The sequence below is a fragment of the Gobio gobio genome (genome assembly GCF_949357685.1).
Source record: "Gobio gobio genome assembly, chromosome: 19".
NCBI classification, from domain to species: domain Eukaryota; kingdom Metazoa; phylum Chordata; class Actinopteri; order Cypriniformes; family Gobionidae; genus Gobio; species Gobio gobio.
In genome coordinates, this window is record NC_137112.1 from 25,724,725 (window position 1) to 25,742,163 (window position 17,439).

General features: G+C 37.5%; 1 protein-coding gene across 2 annotated transcripts in view; it reads left to right on the forward strand.

Annotated features, from left to right (window-relative positions):
• ect2 (epithelial cell transforming 2) overlaps positions 1-16,719 on the forward strand; it is a gene marked incomplete at its 5' end in the record, with an annotated part of 52,042 nt that extends 35,323 nt beyond the window's left edge. Inside the window, 5 exons of one of the 2 annotated variants that reach the window (XM_079844235.1) lie at positions 897-1,051; positions 1,679-1,786; positions 1,957-2,097; positions 8,088-8,386; positions 15,861-16,718. In XM_079844235.1, coding sequence (XP_079700361.1) covers positions 897-1,051; positions 1,679-1,786; positions 1,957-2,097; positions 8,088-8,375 — 692 coding nt within the window. In that variant the 3' untranslated portion in view covers positions 8,376-8,386; positions 15,861-16,718. Of the gene's footprint in view, positions 1-896; positions 1,052-1,678; positions 1,787-1,956; positions 2,098-8,087; positions 8,387-15,860 lie in introns of both variants that reach the window. The other variant, XM_079844236.1, reaches the window with a different exon arrangement.
• Positions 16,720-17,439: the final 720 nt, after the last annotated feature.

The window sequence follows — 17,439 nt, forward strand, 5'->3', positions numbered from 1 at the left end:
CACCTCCTATATAGTTTTATTAAAAACATTTCATGAACATTTTAGGTGAGGATGTAAACAAACAAGTTTTAAGTTGATTCTTTGAAACCAATTCAGAGAAATTAAGCAAAATGACAGGCTCTAAAAGCATTTTTGTTATTGTATAAAGCAGATATGCTATTAAAACACATCTTAATACTTTTTATGCCAAACAACAAGGCAATGGAAAGATCACAAAACTAATTTGATTCTGTGGTCTTTAGGACATTCAGTGGCCATAAAATGCATATAAAATCTTTGCAATATTCACAGCATTTTTTTTTATATTGCCAGCAGAATCATTGAGAATATATTGTGAATATTTAATACATCACCCAGCCCTGCTTTACTGGATTTTGATGAGAAAGTCACAGTAAGGCCATAATTTCACACCGTAATAGCACATTATTGATGAAGATCCCATTCTGGAGCCTGGAAATTTGACAGAGATTCAAATCTCTGTGTCCGCAAGGGCAGCTCCTCGTACTAGAACCCATTTCATGTTTCAAATGAACTAATTTCCCAGTAGTCCACTTCTTATGGTCCCATCAATGTATAGAATGAACTCCTGCCCTACATTGATTCCCGCTGAATATTGTTTCACTTGGAAAGACGACATGTTAAAGATGTTAAATGTGTTGTGAATGTTGTTTTATGTTGTCTTTAACCAGTTGACATTAAAAAAAAAAAAAAAAAAAAATCTTACAAACAAAATGTCATTGACAATGTATTGCCAGCTGGTCATTATCAGAATATAAACTCTGAAAGGGATGATTGATCAAAGCCCTGATTTGAAGAAGGGTCTCGTATGCCACCCATTCTTCGTTCCAGGTCACATCCCTGACCTCACATTTTTGTGTGTATTTGTTTATTCTTAGAGTGTCAGAACGCCTTTGCCCTGGTGGTACGTCCTCCTACAGAACAGGAGAACCTGTTATTCAGTTTCCAGTTGATGGCCGAAGACACCCTCAAATCTGCCTGGCTCAAAACTGTCTGTCGACAAGTGGCCAACACGATTTGCCGAGCTGATGCGGTGAGTGGACACACACACACACACACACACACACACACACACATATATAGAAACATGGCCACTTCTTCCTCACATCATCCCCCTCAGGCCTGGAACAGAACTCAATTATTTATTTTATTAGCTCTGCTTTCTTTTTATTGTGGCTATAAATTAGGAGGTTTGTGTGGTCCTTTTGGTGTTGGCTAATCCTATTAGATGCTCCTGTGTGGTTAAACTGGGAGGCAGATTAATGTAATTAAGAGTGGAATTGTACTTGAACTTTACACTTCAGACACAGACGTCTTTATCTTCATGCTGCAGAAACGCAGGTCCCGCCCTGCCTCTCCACCACGCCACATGGAATTGGTGCAGGCGGACAGATGCATGTATTTCCCTTTATAATTAAACATCCAGATTAAACCCTGCGGCTAAGAGCATGTTGGCCTGGCCTGCAGTTCTCCCATCGACCATGAGGTGGCGACCTATCCACACGTCACCCGCGTGAAACACGGCCTAATTCACTCTCTGCTCCTCTGAATATCAAGAAGCCCCAGCTGTTTGGAAAGCTGAACAGTAACGCTTCTCTTTGCATTTTGACAGGCCAGCAGTATCGCTGTGTATTTATTTAATTTTTCATGTCTTAAACAGGAAGATCTCATTCAGAGCACTGATCCTGACTCCGTCCAAGTGAGCACAAAGGACATGGACAGCACACTCAGCCGAGCATCCAGAGCCATCAAAAAGACGTCAAAGAAGGTAGAGGGAGGAACCTGAAACTATTGAAAACGATGACACCACGCGCATGCAAATTTGGTCTTGCTGTCAATGTTCTGAATGCTTTCTTGAGAATGACATCATAAAGTAACTGTCCTTAACCCAGTGCCTTATAGAAACCGCATAGACTAATTGTGGATTTTTGTGTTCAGGTCACAAGAGCGTTTTCTTTCACTAAAACCCCCAAGCGTGTGCTTCAGAGGGCGTTTATGGCCAATGGTACCCCGGATGAGAGGAGTCCTGGCCCAGATGGCGATCACATGGGCCGAATGTCCAGCAGCTCCACACTGGCTGTGAGTCCACACACACACACACACTTTCTCTGTCTTTCTTTTTCTTCTCACAAATCTAACATACGAATAAAAGACGCACACCCGGGTCGATGATACGTCAATAACGCACTCACTTTTAAGGCCTATTCACTCCATCCTCTTACTAATGTTCATGCACAACAACAAGATGAATCATCTATAGTATGTGCTCTTCAAGGCTAATTCACTCTAGGAATAAAGCAATATCAGTTTTGGAGCTTGACAGCCCTGGTGCCTATTCAAGGAACATGACGGTGAGAATGAATTTTTTTTTTTTTTTTTTTTTTTTTATCTGTTCATTTCTGCTGGTGCGGAGAAGTGCGTATTTTCAATTCCCTTTTCATAGAAATTTCACACAAGCAAGCGTGCTTTTGTTCTGAATATCAGCACGGCTGCAAATTGACATAAGGAACTCGGCTGTTGAATTTTTTTTACTTTTTTACTAAAATACACGCTTACTATTTTGATCTAAAATTCAATATTTGTAGCTATATGATTTAATGTATATATTATGTATAAATATGCACGTTTAAAATGAATAGTAGTTTGCTTAAATTAGAAAAATATAAATAAAAATTGGTACTGAAATTGTGACTGGTATCACTGGTATTGACTGTTGAAATAAAATGGTGTTATGAGTATAGTATGAATATATTAAACTAATTTCCCTTGTCATTTCACCACTTTTGCTGTTTAATTATCTTTACTTAAACTACCGTTCAAAGTTTGGTCAGTACGATTTATTTTTTAGTATGTTTGAAAAGTGTCTTATGTACACGAAGGCTGCACCATTTTATTAAAAAAAAAATACAGAAAAAATGTATATTGTGAAATTCTTTCAATTTAAACATTCTAATATACTTATTTGGTGATCAAGAAGCGGTTCTTCTCAGTGATAAACAGTTAAATCAGTGATCCACCAACCCCCCCCCCCCGTATTCTTTAAATAGAAAGTTCAAAAGAACAGCATTCATTTGAATGTAAATCTGTTCCCTTAATCAATTTAATTAATTCTTGCTGAATAAAGGCGGAATACACTACACCACTTTTGCTTTGATTTTTGTTGACAATAGTTGCCAAAAGTCTGCGCCAGTGTGCAGATTTTGGGCAGTTGGAGTTGACAAGTTGCACAGAAAATCGCATAGAGTCTGAAGAAAAAAAGAAAGTAAAAAAAGAGTCTGTGCATATCATATTCTGATTTCATTCAGTCGGAGGATATCAAAACAAATTGAGTGGATTTAGAACGCATATCATATCGTAATGTATGACGTGTGGCTACTTAAACCAATGCTGTGCTCTATTGACTAGTGTTGCAATAAAATACAGTACAAATAAAATAACAATACAATTTTTTTTTTTTAATTAACACGTGTAACAAAATAGCCTCAATATTTGACTCATCAACAAAGATAAAATGACTGACTGCGCCATTCACCTCTAACTCCCATTGTAATCTGTAGAGTCCATACTGACCATGTGTACCAACCCAAACATGAGCCTTGTGTCGTGTTTCTGTGCGAGTTTGTTGTGTTCAGAACAATTTAAATGTCTGGTAATGTGTGATCCTCAGTGCTTTATGCCCAGTTTTTCTCTAACCATTTACAAAGTGTGTGTGTGTGTGTGTGTGTGTGTGTGTGTGTGTGTGTGTGTGTGTGTGTGTGTGTGTGTGTGTGTGTGTGTGTGTGTGTGTGTGTGTGTGTGTGTGTGTGTGTGTGTGTGTGTGTGTGTGTGTGTGTGTGTGTGTGTGTGTGTGTGTGTGTGTGTGTGTGTGTGTGTGTGTGTGTGTGTGTGTGTGTGTGTGTGTGTGTGTGTGTGTTGCTTAGTGTTTTAAAGGGGTCATGAACTGAATTGTTTTATAATATTTCCTTGGGTGCGCTTATAATGATTTTTACATTAAAAATGGTCATAATTTAGATTTATTTTTCCTACCCCGATTTTAGCCCTCTGATTTGAAGGGGCGTGTCTGCTGTGAGACTTCAGTCTAAACGCCCACTGCTGTGATTTGGCTTACATCTTTGCATATGAGATAGTATTACATGTGGAATTCAAAAACTTTCAGTCCGATTTTACGGTTTCAACTCTCAAGGTTAACTAATTGTGAAAAGTGTTGATTTGTAGCATTAAATTCGATATACTCGATTTCTATACTCTCACAAAGGCTTTCATCATAACTAACAGTGCAAACACAATGTAAATAAGAGATTTGTTGATTATAAGGGGAGTTTTGCTGCGAGCCCAGAACTCAGTTTCTCAAACGGTGTTTGATTGACAGCTCCAGCGATTGTAAAGTGAGCTTTCTTTGATCGTTTACTATATATAATTTAAACACTGTTAAATAATAGATTATTTTCATCCTATGAAAGAGAAACAATGTGAAGTTGACCGTTTACTCACTGGTTTGATTTACTGACACATAGACAAAGAACATCTGACTGGACATGAATCATTGCATATCAGAAATCACTGGTCACAGATCAGACATTAGAATTAACACGGTTACTTACATGTTGTGGCAATACTGTCGAGTCCATATCGTAAAAGTCTCTTTGCAAAGTGTGCGCCAAAATCGCGACTGATTTACCAAAGAATCCCCAATGAAATGTACCAAAAACAAATAAATAATGCTCAACTGAGACATTCACATTTGTTGAAAATAAATGACTACCTTTCAAAGGATCCTAATGCTAGGAATGTGATGTTATTTTCAGGGCTCTGAACCGGTTCAAGGAACTAAAACGAAAACCGGAAACGAACGAAAACCGGAAACGAACGAAATTTTAAGAGGAACAAAAACGAAATCAAAATCAATTTGAATCGAACAGAAACATTCATTTGAAATGACCATTAACCGGTTAATAACGTTATTTTATCGTTCTTTTAATATTTTAATTTGGCAGTGACCAATCATGAATTGAGTAGTACAGCATGTGACGTTGACGGATCAAGCGTGAGAGAAATGCCCGCGCACCAGTCATCTATGAATCTACCGGACGCAAGTCAGTGTAGAGCGTGCATTTTCATGCCTCAAGTAAATTTCTTTCCCCGCTGAGGTCTACAATGAAAGTGCAGGTATTGGAGGACATTCTTTTCGTACGTTTAAATAAGCAGTAGGGACTTTAAGCTCAAATAGACTGATTTAGGCTAGTTTATGGATTCCGTTTAAGCCTATCCAACTTGGTTACTAGCATCTATCAAACATTTTTCCTATAGTCTTTCAGATTGCCAATACAGGAGAGGTAAATTTTTTCTATATAGTCGGTTGATGCTTCGTATTAAATGGTTATATTGTATTAAATGATCAAGCTTTATTAGCTGACTGAATTTGATTATGTGATGCAAGGACGTGTTGCGCAGTGTTTGCTTTGAAATTACCAGTTTACGGTGCATTAAAAGAGCAATGGTTATCCAGTTTATTTAGCCTATTCTTTATTCATGCAATTTTTAAAACAAGTCGTGTTGAAAAAAAGTTATGTACAAAGAATGTTATCACACTTCTGAAAAGAATTAGGCATAAGAGGGCCACTTTCGATTGTCTAACGCTCCATTAAAACAGGTCCGCTGTTTATGCTTTGTAATTAATGCATGTATTTCGATTGTGGTTTTAAAAATGTTATTAAATAAATATTCAAGCTTAATTACCATGAGTATTATTATTATTATTATTGAGTGAAAAATAAGTCTATTTATACATATTTGTATAGGCTAAATTAAAATAACGTTATTAACCGGTATTTTTTCAAATCAAACCGTTTTCGGAACAGTAATGTTTATTGAGGAACGCAAAAACGGAAACGCTATAATATCGATTCTGCTCTGAGTGAACCGATTGATATTTTTTCCCGTTTTTAAGCCCTGGTTATTTTAGTCCAGTCATTAATAATGTTTTTCTTTTCTCTCCTCGTCATCTCACTAACACTCCAGTGGGTGGGGTTAAAGTTGCAATGATGAAGTAGGAGTTGATTTTCTTCTGTAGAGGCGGTCTTTCACCCATTTATAGATAGGCACATTCAACAACGAGTCGTTTTCTGGGCTTGGTTAAAATAAAAGCTGTTTATGGACTAACAAGGAAGTTTTCTTATAGTATTATGATGACCTCCTATATATGTCAAAAGCTCAAGGAAAATTAGATTTCTCAGTTCATGACCCCTTTAAGTTCAGTTTAAAAATTTGTGTAGTGTATTCCAGCCTTTAGTATTAATTTCTTTCAATAAACAAAAACATACTAAACCCAGACTCTCTACTGATGGTATAAACTGTCAGTGTACCCTTTGAGACCAATAAATACCAGTGCCAGACGCATGACCTAGAAGCTTATTGACGGGTGCATTTCTTCTGCTGGATGAAGGGGGAAAAATTTGAAAAGAAGAAACAATAATTCTGTCTTGTGTGAATAGGTCCAAAGAGTGGTGACATTTTGCTCTTGGTGTGAATAAGCCTTGAATCCAAAATATTACACTACAATGATTCGCAATTCCTCCCCGCTCAGTGAGCAACGACTATTCAGCTTTTGAAATGTATTTGGAAATACATTTTTCGAATATATGATACTTGTCATTTTAGTCGCATCACACTTGGCGCAAACAGGCATTTACATAAATTCATGTCAATACTGTCATATTTCTAATTTAATCTCATTTTCCACAGTTAAACCTTTACATTATGACTTGCCAATTCAGTTGGATTGCATTTCCCTCTCAGAAGATTTACAGGTTGCCTTGGTCATTCACTCCTGTTTTTCTTTCCTTTAGCGTCAGGCAGGGCTCCAGACTGCGACCTTTTTTCTTGCCGGTGCGACTAAATTTTTTTTTAGACATCCCAATGGTGCTAACACCAAGTTGCCCAAATGATACGAGCTGCCATTTCTGTTGCATATGAAAAACATTAAATGGCAATGGTTTGAGCTGCGCAGCACGGACCGTTTATCAGCTTGGATTGATATTAGACAATCTCGATCTCGATCATGTGACACCGTTACTACACCGCGCTGGGAAATCCAATGAGAAAGGGTTTTAGTTTGGCGCAGTAATAACATCGCTGCGAGATCTAGTGAGAAGCATACAAATTCAGAGCAGAGTTCTCTCTTATAAATCATAGACATCAGATCAAACAGCACTGATGTGGAAACAAACAAGTTACAGAAGGCTTTTCAGTCTACAAATCACCAACATTCACCATGGATTTAATGTAGTAACGCTAACTGCAGACATCCCACCTGGCAAAAACTCATTTCAGGGAGGTAGCTCCAACCCCAGCCACCCAATATTGCTGCACAATATAGTATCTACATTATAATATTATATAATCTGTGAGTTTCATCTTATCACATAGTAGTACATTAACAGAGCCATAAGCTGCATTACCCGGGTTGGTTCATTCAATAGTATTCGTGCGTATAGTATTCCCAGCAAAAGTGATGTAGAGTGTGACAAAATCTGAAAAGAAGTTGTCAAAGGAGGGGCATTCAAAACGCATGTTGGCAATGGTAAATGCATCTCTGCTGACAACTTCTGATTGAATAACAGAAAACACATTTTTATACCCTGGAAACAGGGCTTCTCTCTCTCTCTCTCTCTCTCTCTCTTTAGTCACTGCACTTATTAATGCCAAATAATATACATTTTATGATTTAAATTACCTTTTATGATTAAAAATCCCCCCACCCCCAGATCAGGTGCTGGTGCCACAATCTGTATAGCTGTATAGTTCTCAAATGTTAGTCTGGAGCCCTGATCAGGGGTGTCTCGTTCTTTGAAAAGAGATATTTTTACCTTTTTCATTAAGGTGATTCATGCACTGCTAAATATTTGAGAAATCCCTGCGTTCGCAACAAGATTGCGTTCAAATTTTTCACTTCCTCTTTCAATTTTAAAGTGAGTGATTGTGAGGCCATGCGATGCAGGGACGGAGCCAGATGAGGTTAATGCGTTCTCTCTCTTTCTCTCCATCTCCTTTTTCCCTCCGTGCGAGTGTAGATGTCTCGTTCAGCCTCTACGTTCAGTCTGACCGGCTCTATTAAAAGCGCAGTGGTTCAGCGGTCAAACTCTCTGGACCATGCCCCGCGGCCTAGAGTCCCGCTGTGTGTCCGCACTCCGTGCAGTCCAGAGAGAGCTGATGAACCGGCAGCTCCCGAAACCAAGCTCAGACCATCCATCCTGTCCCTCCCAGCGGCTCAGCCCGTAGCTCAGTGCCGAGAGCTGCTGGAGCCCCCGGAACCACGCCGCAGGTTCCCTGGGTCCCCACGGCGGGAGACCCTCCTGTAGGACTCTTAAATGTGAGCACAGCAGTTCTGCCCCTTTGACTCACTGTGACTTACTAACTCATACTGTATCTGGGGACGGTGTCAACACTAACTCACTAGCACACGGATGGGCTATGGTGGCACTCATTTATTATAGATGATCAGAGGACATGTTCAGAGGGATCACATAAAAACAAAAATGGTAATTTACTCACCCTCACCCTGTATGACCTAGTTTTAATAACTTCTTGTAATGGTGGGAAATGTACTAGCCATGTTTTTCCATAATTGAGTGAATGAGGGTCCAGATTGGCAACCAAGTGTCAAAGCTCCTTAACTGTAACTTGACTGAAATTTTGACCATTGTTAGCTTGTCCTTACCTCTGAAGTAGCCATCATCTCATTCGTACTTCTTCATATTCACTCTTGCAACATTATGATGAATACACATCATGTGATTGAAGACATGACATTGATATGATGGCCAATTATCATTGGAGGTGCTGCATTATTTTAAGTATTTTATTTGTATACTGTTATAGTGTTTATTAGTATTATGAATTTGCTTTTTGTTATTTTTATTTTTAAAATATTATAATTTTTTTTATTAATAAATACATTTTATTTACCGTATTTCCTCAAATAAAAGCCTGTAGTCAATTAAACGCCGGGCCTCTGATAGTGGCCGGGGGCGTGGCCAGCATGCACAAATAAAGGCCAGGGAAAAATTAGTGTGGATAATCTCCTAAGTGCCTTTCGTGTAATGTGCATTCAAGTTCATCGTAATGTACAGTAGGGTTGTGCCGAAGGAGCGAAACCATCGTGACCATCGCCCCCCGTTGTGAGTCTTGCAAGTGCGACGCACACTAATCCTGGTCTCTTCTATAGTTAACCTAAAAACTTTGCAGGGATTGCTCTGTAAATTAAATTGAGAATGCATATATGCTATTTTAAATACTGTAGTCTATGAAAGATGTGACGTGTGTTAGTCTGTGAAAATACCGTGTCAGGCAGGCTACACAAATGATCTTGACAATCTCTTAGCCTCTTGTCTTTTTTACATGTCTTACTCTGCATTTAACTTAAAATATTTTATAGAAATATTTATATATTTTATAGAAAACAGCATAGGCTTCAAAATAAATGATGTAATTGAAATATTGTAAAGTGGTCACATGAACTACACGAACGAACGTTTAAAAAACTATGCAAAATCAAAATGGAATAGCTCCATAACGGATTGAGAAAAGTGCGCGCAATGAGTTATTAGTTGGGTTAGAAAAATAACGAAATTATAGTTAAGTATAAAAAATATTAATAAATATTATATTAAAATATAAAAAATATAAAAATAAGTAAATATTATATTATATATTAAAATAAAAAGTGCTTAAAGGAATACAACTCTTCTTAAGTGGAAGGAAGCTTTTTTCCCTCACGTGGAATATAGAAAGCGTGGATGCATTATTTGGGTTAGTAAAATTACTAAATTATCGTTTTTTTTTTTGTAGAAAATTTAATATTTATGTAAAGAGTAAAATAAAAAAAAATGCTTAAGTGCACAACTCTTCTTAAGTGGAAGGAAGCTTTTTTCCCCTCACGTGGAATATAGAAAGCGTGGATGCATTATTTGGGTTAGTAAAATTACTAAATTATAGTTAGTTTGTTTTTTGTAGAAAATGTTATATTTATGTAAAGAGTAAAATAAAAAAAATGCTTCGGTGCACAACTCTTCTTAAGTGGAAGAAAGCTTTTTTCCCTCACGTGCAAACAATATAGAAATTAAGCGCGGAATAAACTTTGTCGCCCTTCTGGCTGTTGTTGTAAATGGTGATATTTTTGCAAATGTTTCTTAAAAAAAACTGTCCACTAGAACGCTATCGCTTTTCATTTAAAACGGTTTATTTAAAACAATTATTTTTCAAATAGATTGAATTAGATACAGGCCTGCCCTAATAAAAGCCTGCTTCAAATAAAAGCCTGTTACCTTCAGCAGTTCAGGTAAATAAAGGCCCCAGTTTTTATTTGAGGAAATACGGTATTATGAATTAGTTTCTTTTTGTCTTAGTTTAAGTATTTATTAATAGTTAATTTAGTATTAATTTCAACTTATTTTATTTCAGTTAGTTGCCAAAGCATTAATTCTAATTTAAGTTAATTTGTTTCATTTCAATTAATGAAAATATTTTTTCTTATAGTTTTAGTTAAAGATAACAACTCTGGGATTTGGACAGCAAAGGACATACATTTTAGTCTGTTTGCGACTGAAATGTATCATTCATATGAAACAATTTTATAATAGTTTGCAAAAAATAATAATAATAATGATGTCCTTTGTTTGGAGCTTGACAGTCCAGGTCCTCATCCACTTTTTACTGCTTGGTAAAGAAAAACCTAGAAATTATGTTAAAACGTGTTTGTTGTCTACAAAATAAAAATAACAAGTGTGATAAAACATGACAGACAGAAATATCCTTATTTTTGGTGAATTATCCCTTTAACACAGACCTCAGATCATTTATGATGGGTGAAATATGAGACCAGCTGACACAGATGCTTTTATAGTTCCATGATTCCGAGAATAATGGCGGTTCTTAGATAGAGACGTAATTTGTTACTGTGGCGTATGATGTGAAAGAAAAAAATTCTCCATAAATCTCATATTTTCACTGTTACAAGATCATATTGGCATGATCTATGGGCATGGAAGCTATAAAGTGGCTGATGACCGTGATTTAATCTCCTCCTATTTCTAATTTAAACCCATAAAATATCATCTGTATACTGGAGTGTGAGTGCGAGTGCATGTTTTGTTTGGCACACTCGAGGCAATTCATCAAATGCAACCCCCACCCCCCCAATTGCCATCGGCCACCTTTATTGATCCTGAGTCCTCCAATGGCAGTGCAAGGCCACCTTAATTCTTAAGCAATGCTAAGTAATAGGATTATTCGTGTGCGTGTGTGAAAGCAGCCAGGTGCTTGTTACATCTGTGGGCTCATTAAGAGTAAAGCAAAATAAATTGGATTTGTGGTTTGCTAACCTCATTTTGTCCCTCACATCTGTTTAAAGAAGAGAATATAGTATTATCCTCTGCATGTAGGTTATTCCTTCAGGTAATGCTGTTGGTTCTGCGGGGTAAACACTTAAGTAGGGTCAACTGTGTGTATTCTTACCTCAGCGAGCTTGTAAAGCCAATATCATTAACACTGATTTCTCCCCTCGCCTCTTCTCACCCCTCTTGAATAAACCTGTGAACCTCTGACTTCTGCTAGAACACTTAAGGCCAAACACTGGCTTTTGGTTAAAAGACAGCAAATCTCAACATTATTTGATGTTTACTTCCTATCCTCATGAATATGAGCTGTAGTTCTGTTAGGATTCAGTAGGGCTGGGCGGTGTGATGGTGGATATACTGTGAACTATTTTGATGATGATGATAATTAGATGACAATTAAACTGTTAATTACATATATTGATGATAAATCTGAAAAGTACCTTAATGATATAATAAATAAAATGTTATACGCTTTGCGTCGTGAATGAATATATTTTTAAAGAAATCTGAGTGATTCCTGTCCCTCTGTTAACTCTGTCTACGCAACTGCCACTTTGACGATTCATAAAGAGATCATTGCTGCCCAATTCGCATACTATCCATACTAAATAGTATTCGAAAATAGAATTAGTATGTCCCAATTCGTAGTATGTTGAAAAGAGTATTAGATACCAAAGATACCCGGATGGTCTACTATTTCCGGTCAGAATTCGGAGTGCAGATCGACGCACACTCTAACGGCTGATATTGCCCACAACCCATTGCAAGTTGAACCGAGGATTCGATTAGAACTACAAACAGGACGGATGAGCGAGTTCGACGGTTAAGTAGAGAGGTTTAGATAAAAGGGTTTGAGTGATCAATTATGAGTATTTAACGTGACAAAAAAATATTTATTCAATGTTATCCACATTATATTTTATAATGACACGTTTGGCCATTAACTTTTAAATGCATCATTTATATTTAAACTGCTAACACATGAGGAGAGTCTCCGCATTAAAGACCCATGAATAGCAGATCAACGTGCGGCTACACTTCTCTCCGATACGGTAGTTAAAATCCTCCACATTCAATTTAATTTCCTGTGATGATGATTGACAGGGCAGTTTAAACTAACTAGGAGACAGAGTCCGTTAAAGATGATGAAGTAGCATGTCCCAAAGCTTGCATACTCTTCTGCTACACACTCAAAGGTATGTACTTTTTCTTCACAAAAAGATACTACGACCTAAAAGTATGTACTAAGTAGGCGAATCGGTACGCAGCATATAACATTTTATGAAAGACATGATCGCTTTATATGATGAACAGATTGAATTTAAGCTTTTATTCACGTATAAACATTGATCAGCGAACATCTTTTTAATTTAAAATGTAGATACTTTTTATGTATTTATTATATAAACTATTTTAAAGTGCCCCTATTGTGCTTTTTCGAATATTACTTTTCATGTAGTATGTAATGTAGCTGTTTGTGAATGTAAAAAATCTGCAGTTTCAAAGTGCACATCAAATAGTTATTGTCTCCTAAAAGAAAGAATCTGTTCTGAACTGCCAAAACGAGTCGTCAGTAATTCCAGTTCATATTGTTACGTAGGTTTGTAACCGGAAGTAACACATTTGCATAATGCCAGCCTATGGTCTTTATTGGCTCCCTGCCAAAAACGTCTATTTTGACCTGCAGTCAAAAACACTGTGTTTGTGTTGTTGACATGTCGACTTAATTAATATGGAAAAACGACGCCATTGTTTAGGGATGTGCCGATACCAGTACTTGGGTGTCGGTCCGATACTGTGCTCAAGTACTCGTACTCGTAAAACTACCCCGATACATCCATACCCGATAACACTTTATGGCAACGCATCTTCAGATGCGGAGCTGCGCGGAAAGTTACATAATTCCCCATGCACACCGCCAAGTAAAAAGGGGTATCGCGCTCTCAACGCGCACAACTGCGATGGCTTCATTTTTGCTGCGCGCCCCCGAGTGCTAGTGCGGACACGGCGAGTGTAAACCAAGCTTAACCTCTCGTCACGCGGATACCTCTCGGTAGCGAGTAGTGCTAAAAGTGAAAGGCTGTTCAGTAGGGATGTGCGCAATGACTAGTCTAGCCCTGGTAGTATAACAAGCCTAAGCAAGCTTAATTGTTATGCTAGTTTGACATAACGTGGTAGAAAACGGAAAAGTTTTGTGTAAGCTTTCAAAATCCTCCCTCACCCAAGTGGAGATGTATCTGATGCCGCCGTGAGCGCCAGAGAAAACCACCACATGCAAAACCTGAGGTAAAATGAAGTGATTTTGTTTCGCTGCAAATATACACATTTCAAAATATATTAATTTCTAGATATAACATTAACACGACGGTAATTTAAACATAGCCTTTGTAAAATATATACAGTTTATATATAACACAACCTTAAATGTGCCCAAAAAAAATGTAAACGACTAGTATTTTCCAAGTCATCTAGCAGCAGCACTAACGTTTAATCGACTAGTCTCGCACATCCCTAGCTCAGTGTCACACATTGTAGATGAAAACAGAAACCGGCTCATAGCTGATAATGCCGAGAAGCTTCTTTTCATCAAAAAGAACCTGCCTCTCACTTCCAAAAAAAGGCTATATGGCTATGATAACATAATTTCAGTTGTTCTGCTACTATGTTGCTGATATCCACTGAATGTGTTACAGGTTGCATTTATGTGAAATGGGCAGCAGTGCCATGTTTGTTTAGGAAAACACCAAGTTGAATGTTAAAATGTCAGCAACAGCATCAATTAGTGTATTTACTTTGTTACAGTCAGAAAGTGAAAAACATCTGATAAAAATAAAACATTGTATGAAGAACTGTAATGGAATTATTAAGTACTCGTATCGGTACTCGGTATCAGCAAGTACACAAATGCAAGTACTTGTACTTGGTCTGAAAAAAAGTGGTATCGGTGCATCCCTAACATTGTTCGTATCATTGTTTATCAAGTGCTGAGGAAGCCTCCGGAGTTGAAATTCAGATATGGGCACTGTAAGCTGTAGACCAATCACAACTAGGGCTGTCATTTTACATTCGAAAATTGATTGCACAATCAATCGGACCAACCAACACAAGTTTCGAAAACGAAAATAGGGAATCGACTTTAACCAAATATGTACACTATTCATTTTAAACAAATAAAAGATAGATGTAACAACTCCCAAACAAGCAGAAAAATAAAATAAAGAATTTCGAAAGTGCAGTAGGCGTTGCGAAAGCTAAAAAGATTCTCACCAATTTTACGCTCCTATAGTTTCAATCGGCTGGTGTTTTGCCAAAAAATGGAGGACAACGGCGATCAACCTGTGCGACATGAGACGAGTGATAACCCGTAAAAACTTGAGGAGTTCGATATGGATGCACTTCGGGTTTTGGACTGTAGATCAAGTAACTGCGCGATCGCTAGTTCCCATATCACAGCAGCATTACAACTATGAGGGGGCATATGCAGCTTCATCATTCAGATGAATACAAAGACCTAGACCCGGTAGAGGTAGGCTGGTCCTTCAGTGAATTTTACGTTTTATTTTCAACCCCTTTTTATGGGCTACAATCGCCTATGTAGGCTAAATTTGTTTGACAATCGTAAACACAGCAATGTTGAAGCCTGCAGTAATGTTTTTAATGGATGTTAAGGCAGTCCACTTTGCTTATTGTTTTTTACTCCTGTTTGTCATTTGTGCACGAAACTCCAATAAATCATCAGATATATTACTGACTTGTGCGTCTCAAGCGCCCTCTTTACGTTCCTCTTAATGCCTGTTAGTTGTCCGTGGATCGGCCTGTATTTTGCCGTTGAAAATGGAAACGTCTTTAGACATGGAAAATCGATTTTTCAATCGATTCAATGAACACTTGGGTCTCAAAAATTCACAAACGTGACAGCCGTAATCACAACAGACGGGGTCATCAATCAGAGCAGAGTAGGCTCGTGGTAAGGAGAGGTTTATAAAGAAGTAATCTTCGAACAAACCATTTTCAGACTCTGAGAAATTGGGTGATGTGCAATGTATATTATAATGTATATAAACCTATTGTAGGAGAGCTGCAAAACAAAATGGGGAACCTTTAAAATGGCATAATAAAGGCAATAACTGTATCATTGTAAAATCACTCACACAGTGATAAGATTTTTTCTTTTGTCACACCGCCCACTCCTAGACTCCAGTATGAATAGTTTGTAAAAAAAGTTCCCTAAGAGCCTTCCAGCTCAAGTAGCACTCAAATCCTGCATTGAATCTTTAACAAGGTCTTCCGGGTATGAAAACGCACCAAAGGTTAACACATCCACCACGTACAATTGGGCACTCTTGAGTCTTAAACTAATTACGGACTGGAATGGAAATAACCCAGAATAACCCTAAAACTATCCTTTCATCGCTTATTACATTTTTCTTTTCTGTTTTCTTTTTCCAGGCTGTTCATTCCCCATCCATGATCAACCTCTCCTCTGCCTTTGAGAGGAAGTACCATACCTTCAGCAGATCCACAACTCACCTGATCTGAACTTTGCATCCCGCACTCTACAGTATTGTAATTAATTTCACACTACGGTACCACATCCGCCCGACGCCTCTAGCCAATGCCCCCCACCCGGGTTTAACCCACCAAATGAAGGAACGGCTTGTGTTAATGGCGGTGTCCAGCCACGTTTCATTAACATAGGGACATTTATAACTGACATGTTCTAATTTTATTAGAGTAGAGTTTTCACACGAATGTTATCCACTGAAAGTATTTCTTAATGTTTTATGAGATAGGCCTTAATCTAAACTAATCTAGTTGTCAGCTTTTATAAAGCTATAGACATCTGGCCATTGCATTTAAGTGGAAATGCACTGAGCTACCACAGTAATGTCTGGGTTAAAATGCAGCCTAAGTGATTTTTATTGTTGATTTAGAGGTATTGGTTTCTAAAAGTCAAAAGAGAGTTGTTGTGGTCAGCCTGCCATATTTATTCTCCAGACTCACTTCTAAAAATGTTTATGTAAATCCTTCTTTCTGTCTCTATTTATGTGTAAATATTGTATTTTTCTCTCTCGTGATTTGTGTCATACTAATAACTGTTTGCCTCTGTATCATTGTAGTCTCTGCACTTGTCATCACAAATATTAATTCATGTGTAAAGCAAAATTCACTTTTCCCTGTAAAAGGGATTCATCTGCCCTTGCCTACTGCAGATTTATTTGGAGAGGGTTGGTTTTATGTTATTGGTTTGACTACTTTTGAAGGTGACTTCATTTATTCTTTATCAATAAAAGAAGCTAAAGCCTTCATCGTGTTTTTGTATGTCTTTTTTAAACCCAATATTTTATTTTGAAATGGGCTGTTCTATTAGATCTCAGATGAAAATGTAACATTGCAATCCATTTTCCTATCTTGCACTGTAAACTAAAGCAGAAAGTTTACCTCCCTTTTACATTTCGATCAGTCTGACGACGGATGTGCATAATGTACCTCTTTTTGGGGATTTTTTTTTAGTGCGGATTCATTTGTGCAATGTTACTACCTATGGAGTTCTTTGAAAGACTTGCGCGCAAGACTGCGTGGAACACGGAAAATTAAGTATACCTTGGCCTTAACCCTTTAAGACCTAAGGGTATTTTTACAATGAATTTTCCGCCTGGTTTTATTTACTAAAAAAGCTTGTAAAGCATCAACCCTGTTGTGCACAGACAATTGACACACCTCTTTTTTTTCAAGACAAGTTGCACTATCAGTATATGTGTGTTGCATTGATGTCACCTGAATGTAAAATAAGTTATGGGACCATAAAGACAAATTAAAACATAAAACGGAAATTGAATCACTCAAATATTTATTGAAAACACACACAAATAAATTAAAGCTAAGCATATTTCCTCTGGAAAACAGTTTGTTCAAGTCTTTGGAGTCCTGGAACTCAGGAATAAACATGAGAACTTATACAGAACCAAAACTATTTACATTTTTCCAAAAAAAAGTCCAGGCGCTTTTGGCCTCTTTGGATTTTGGA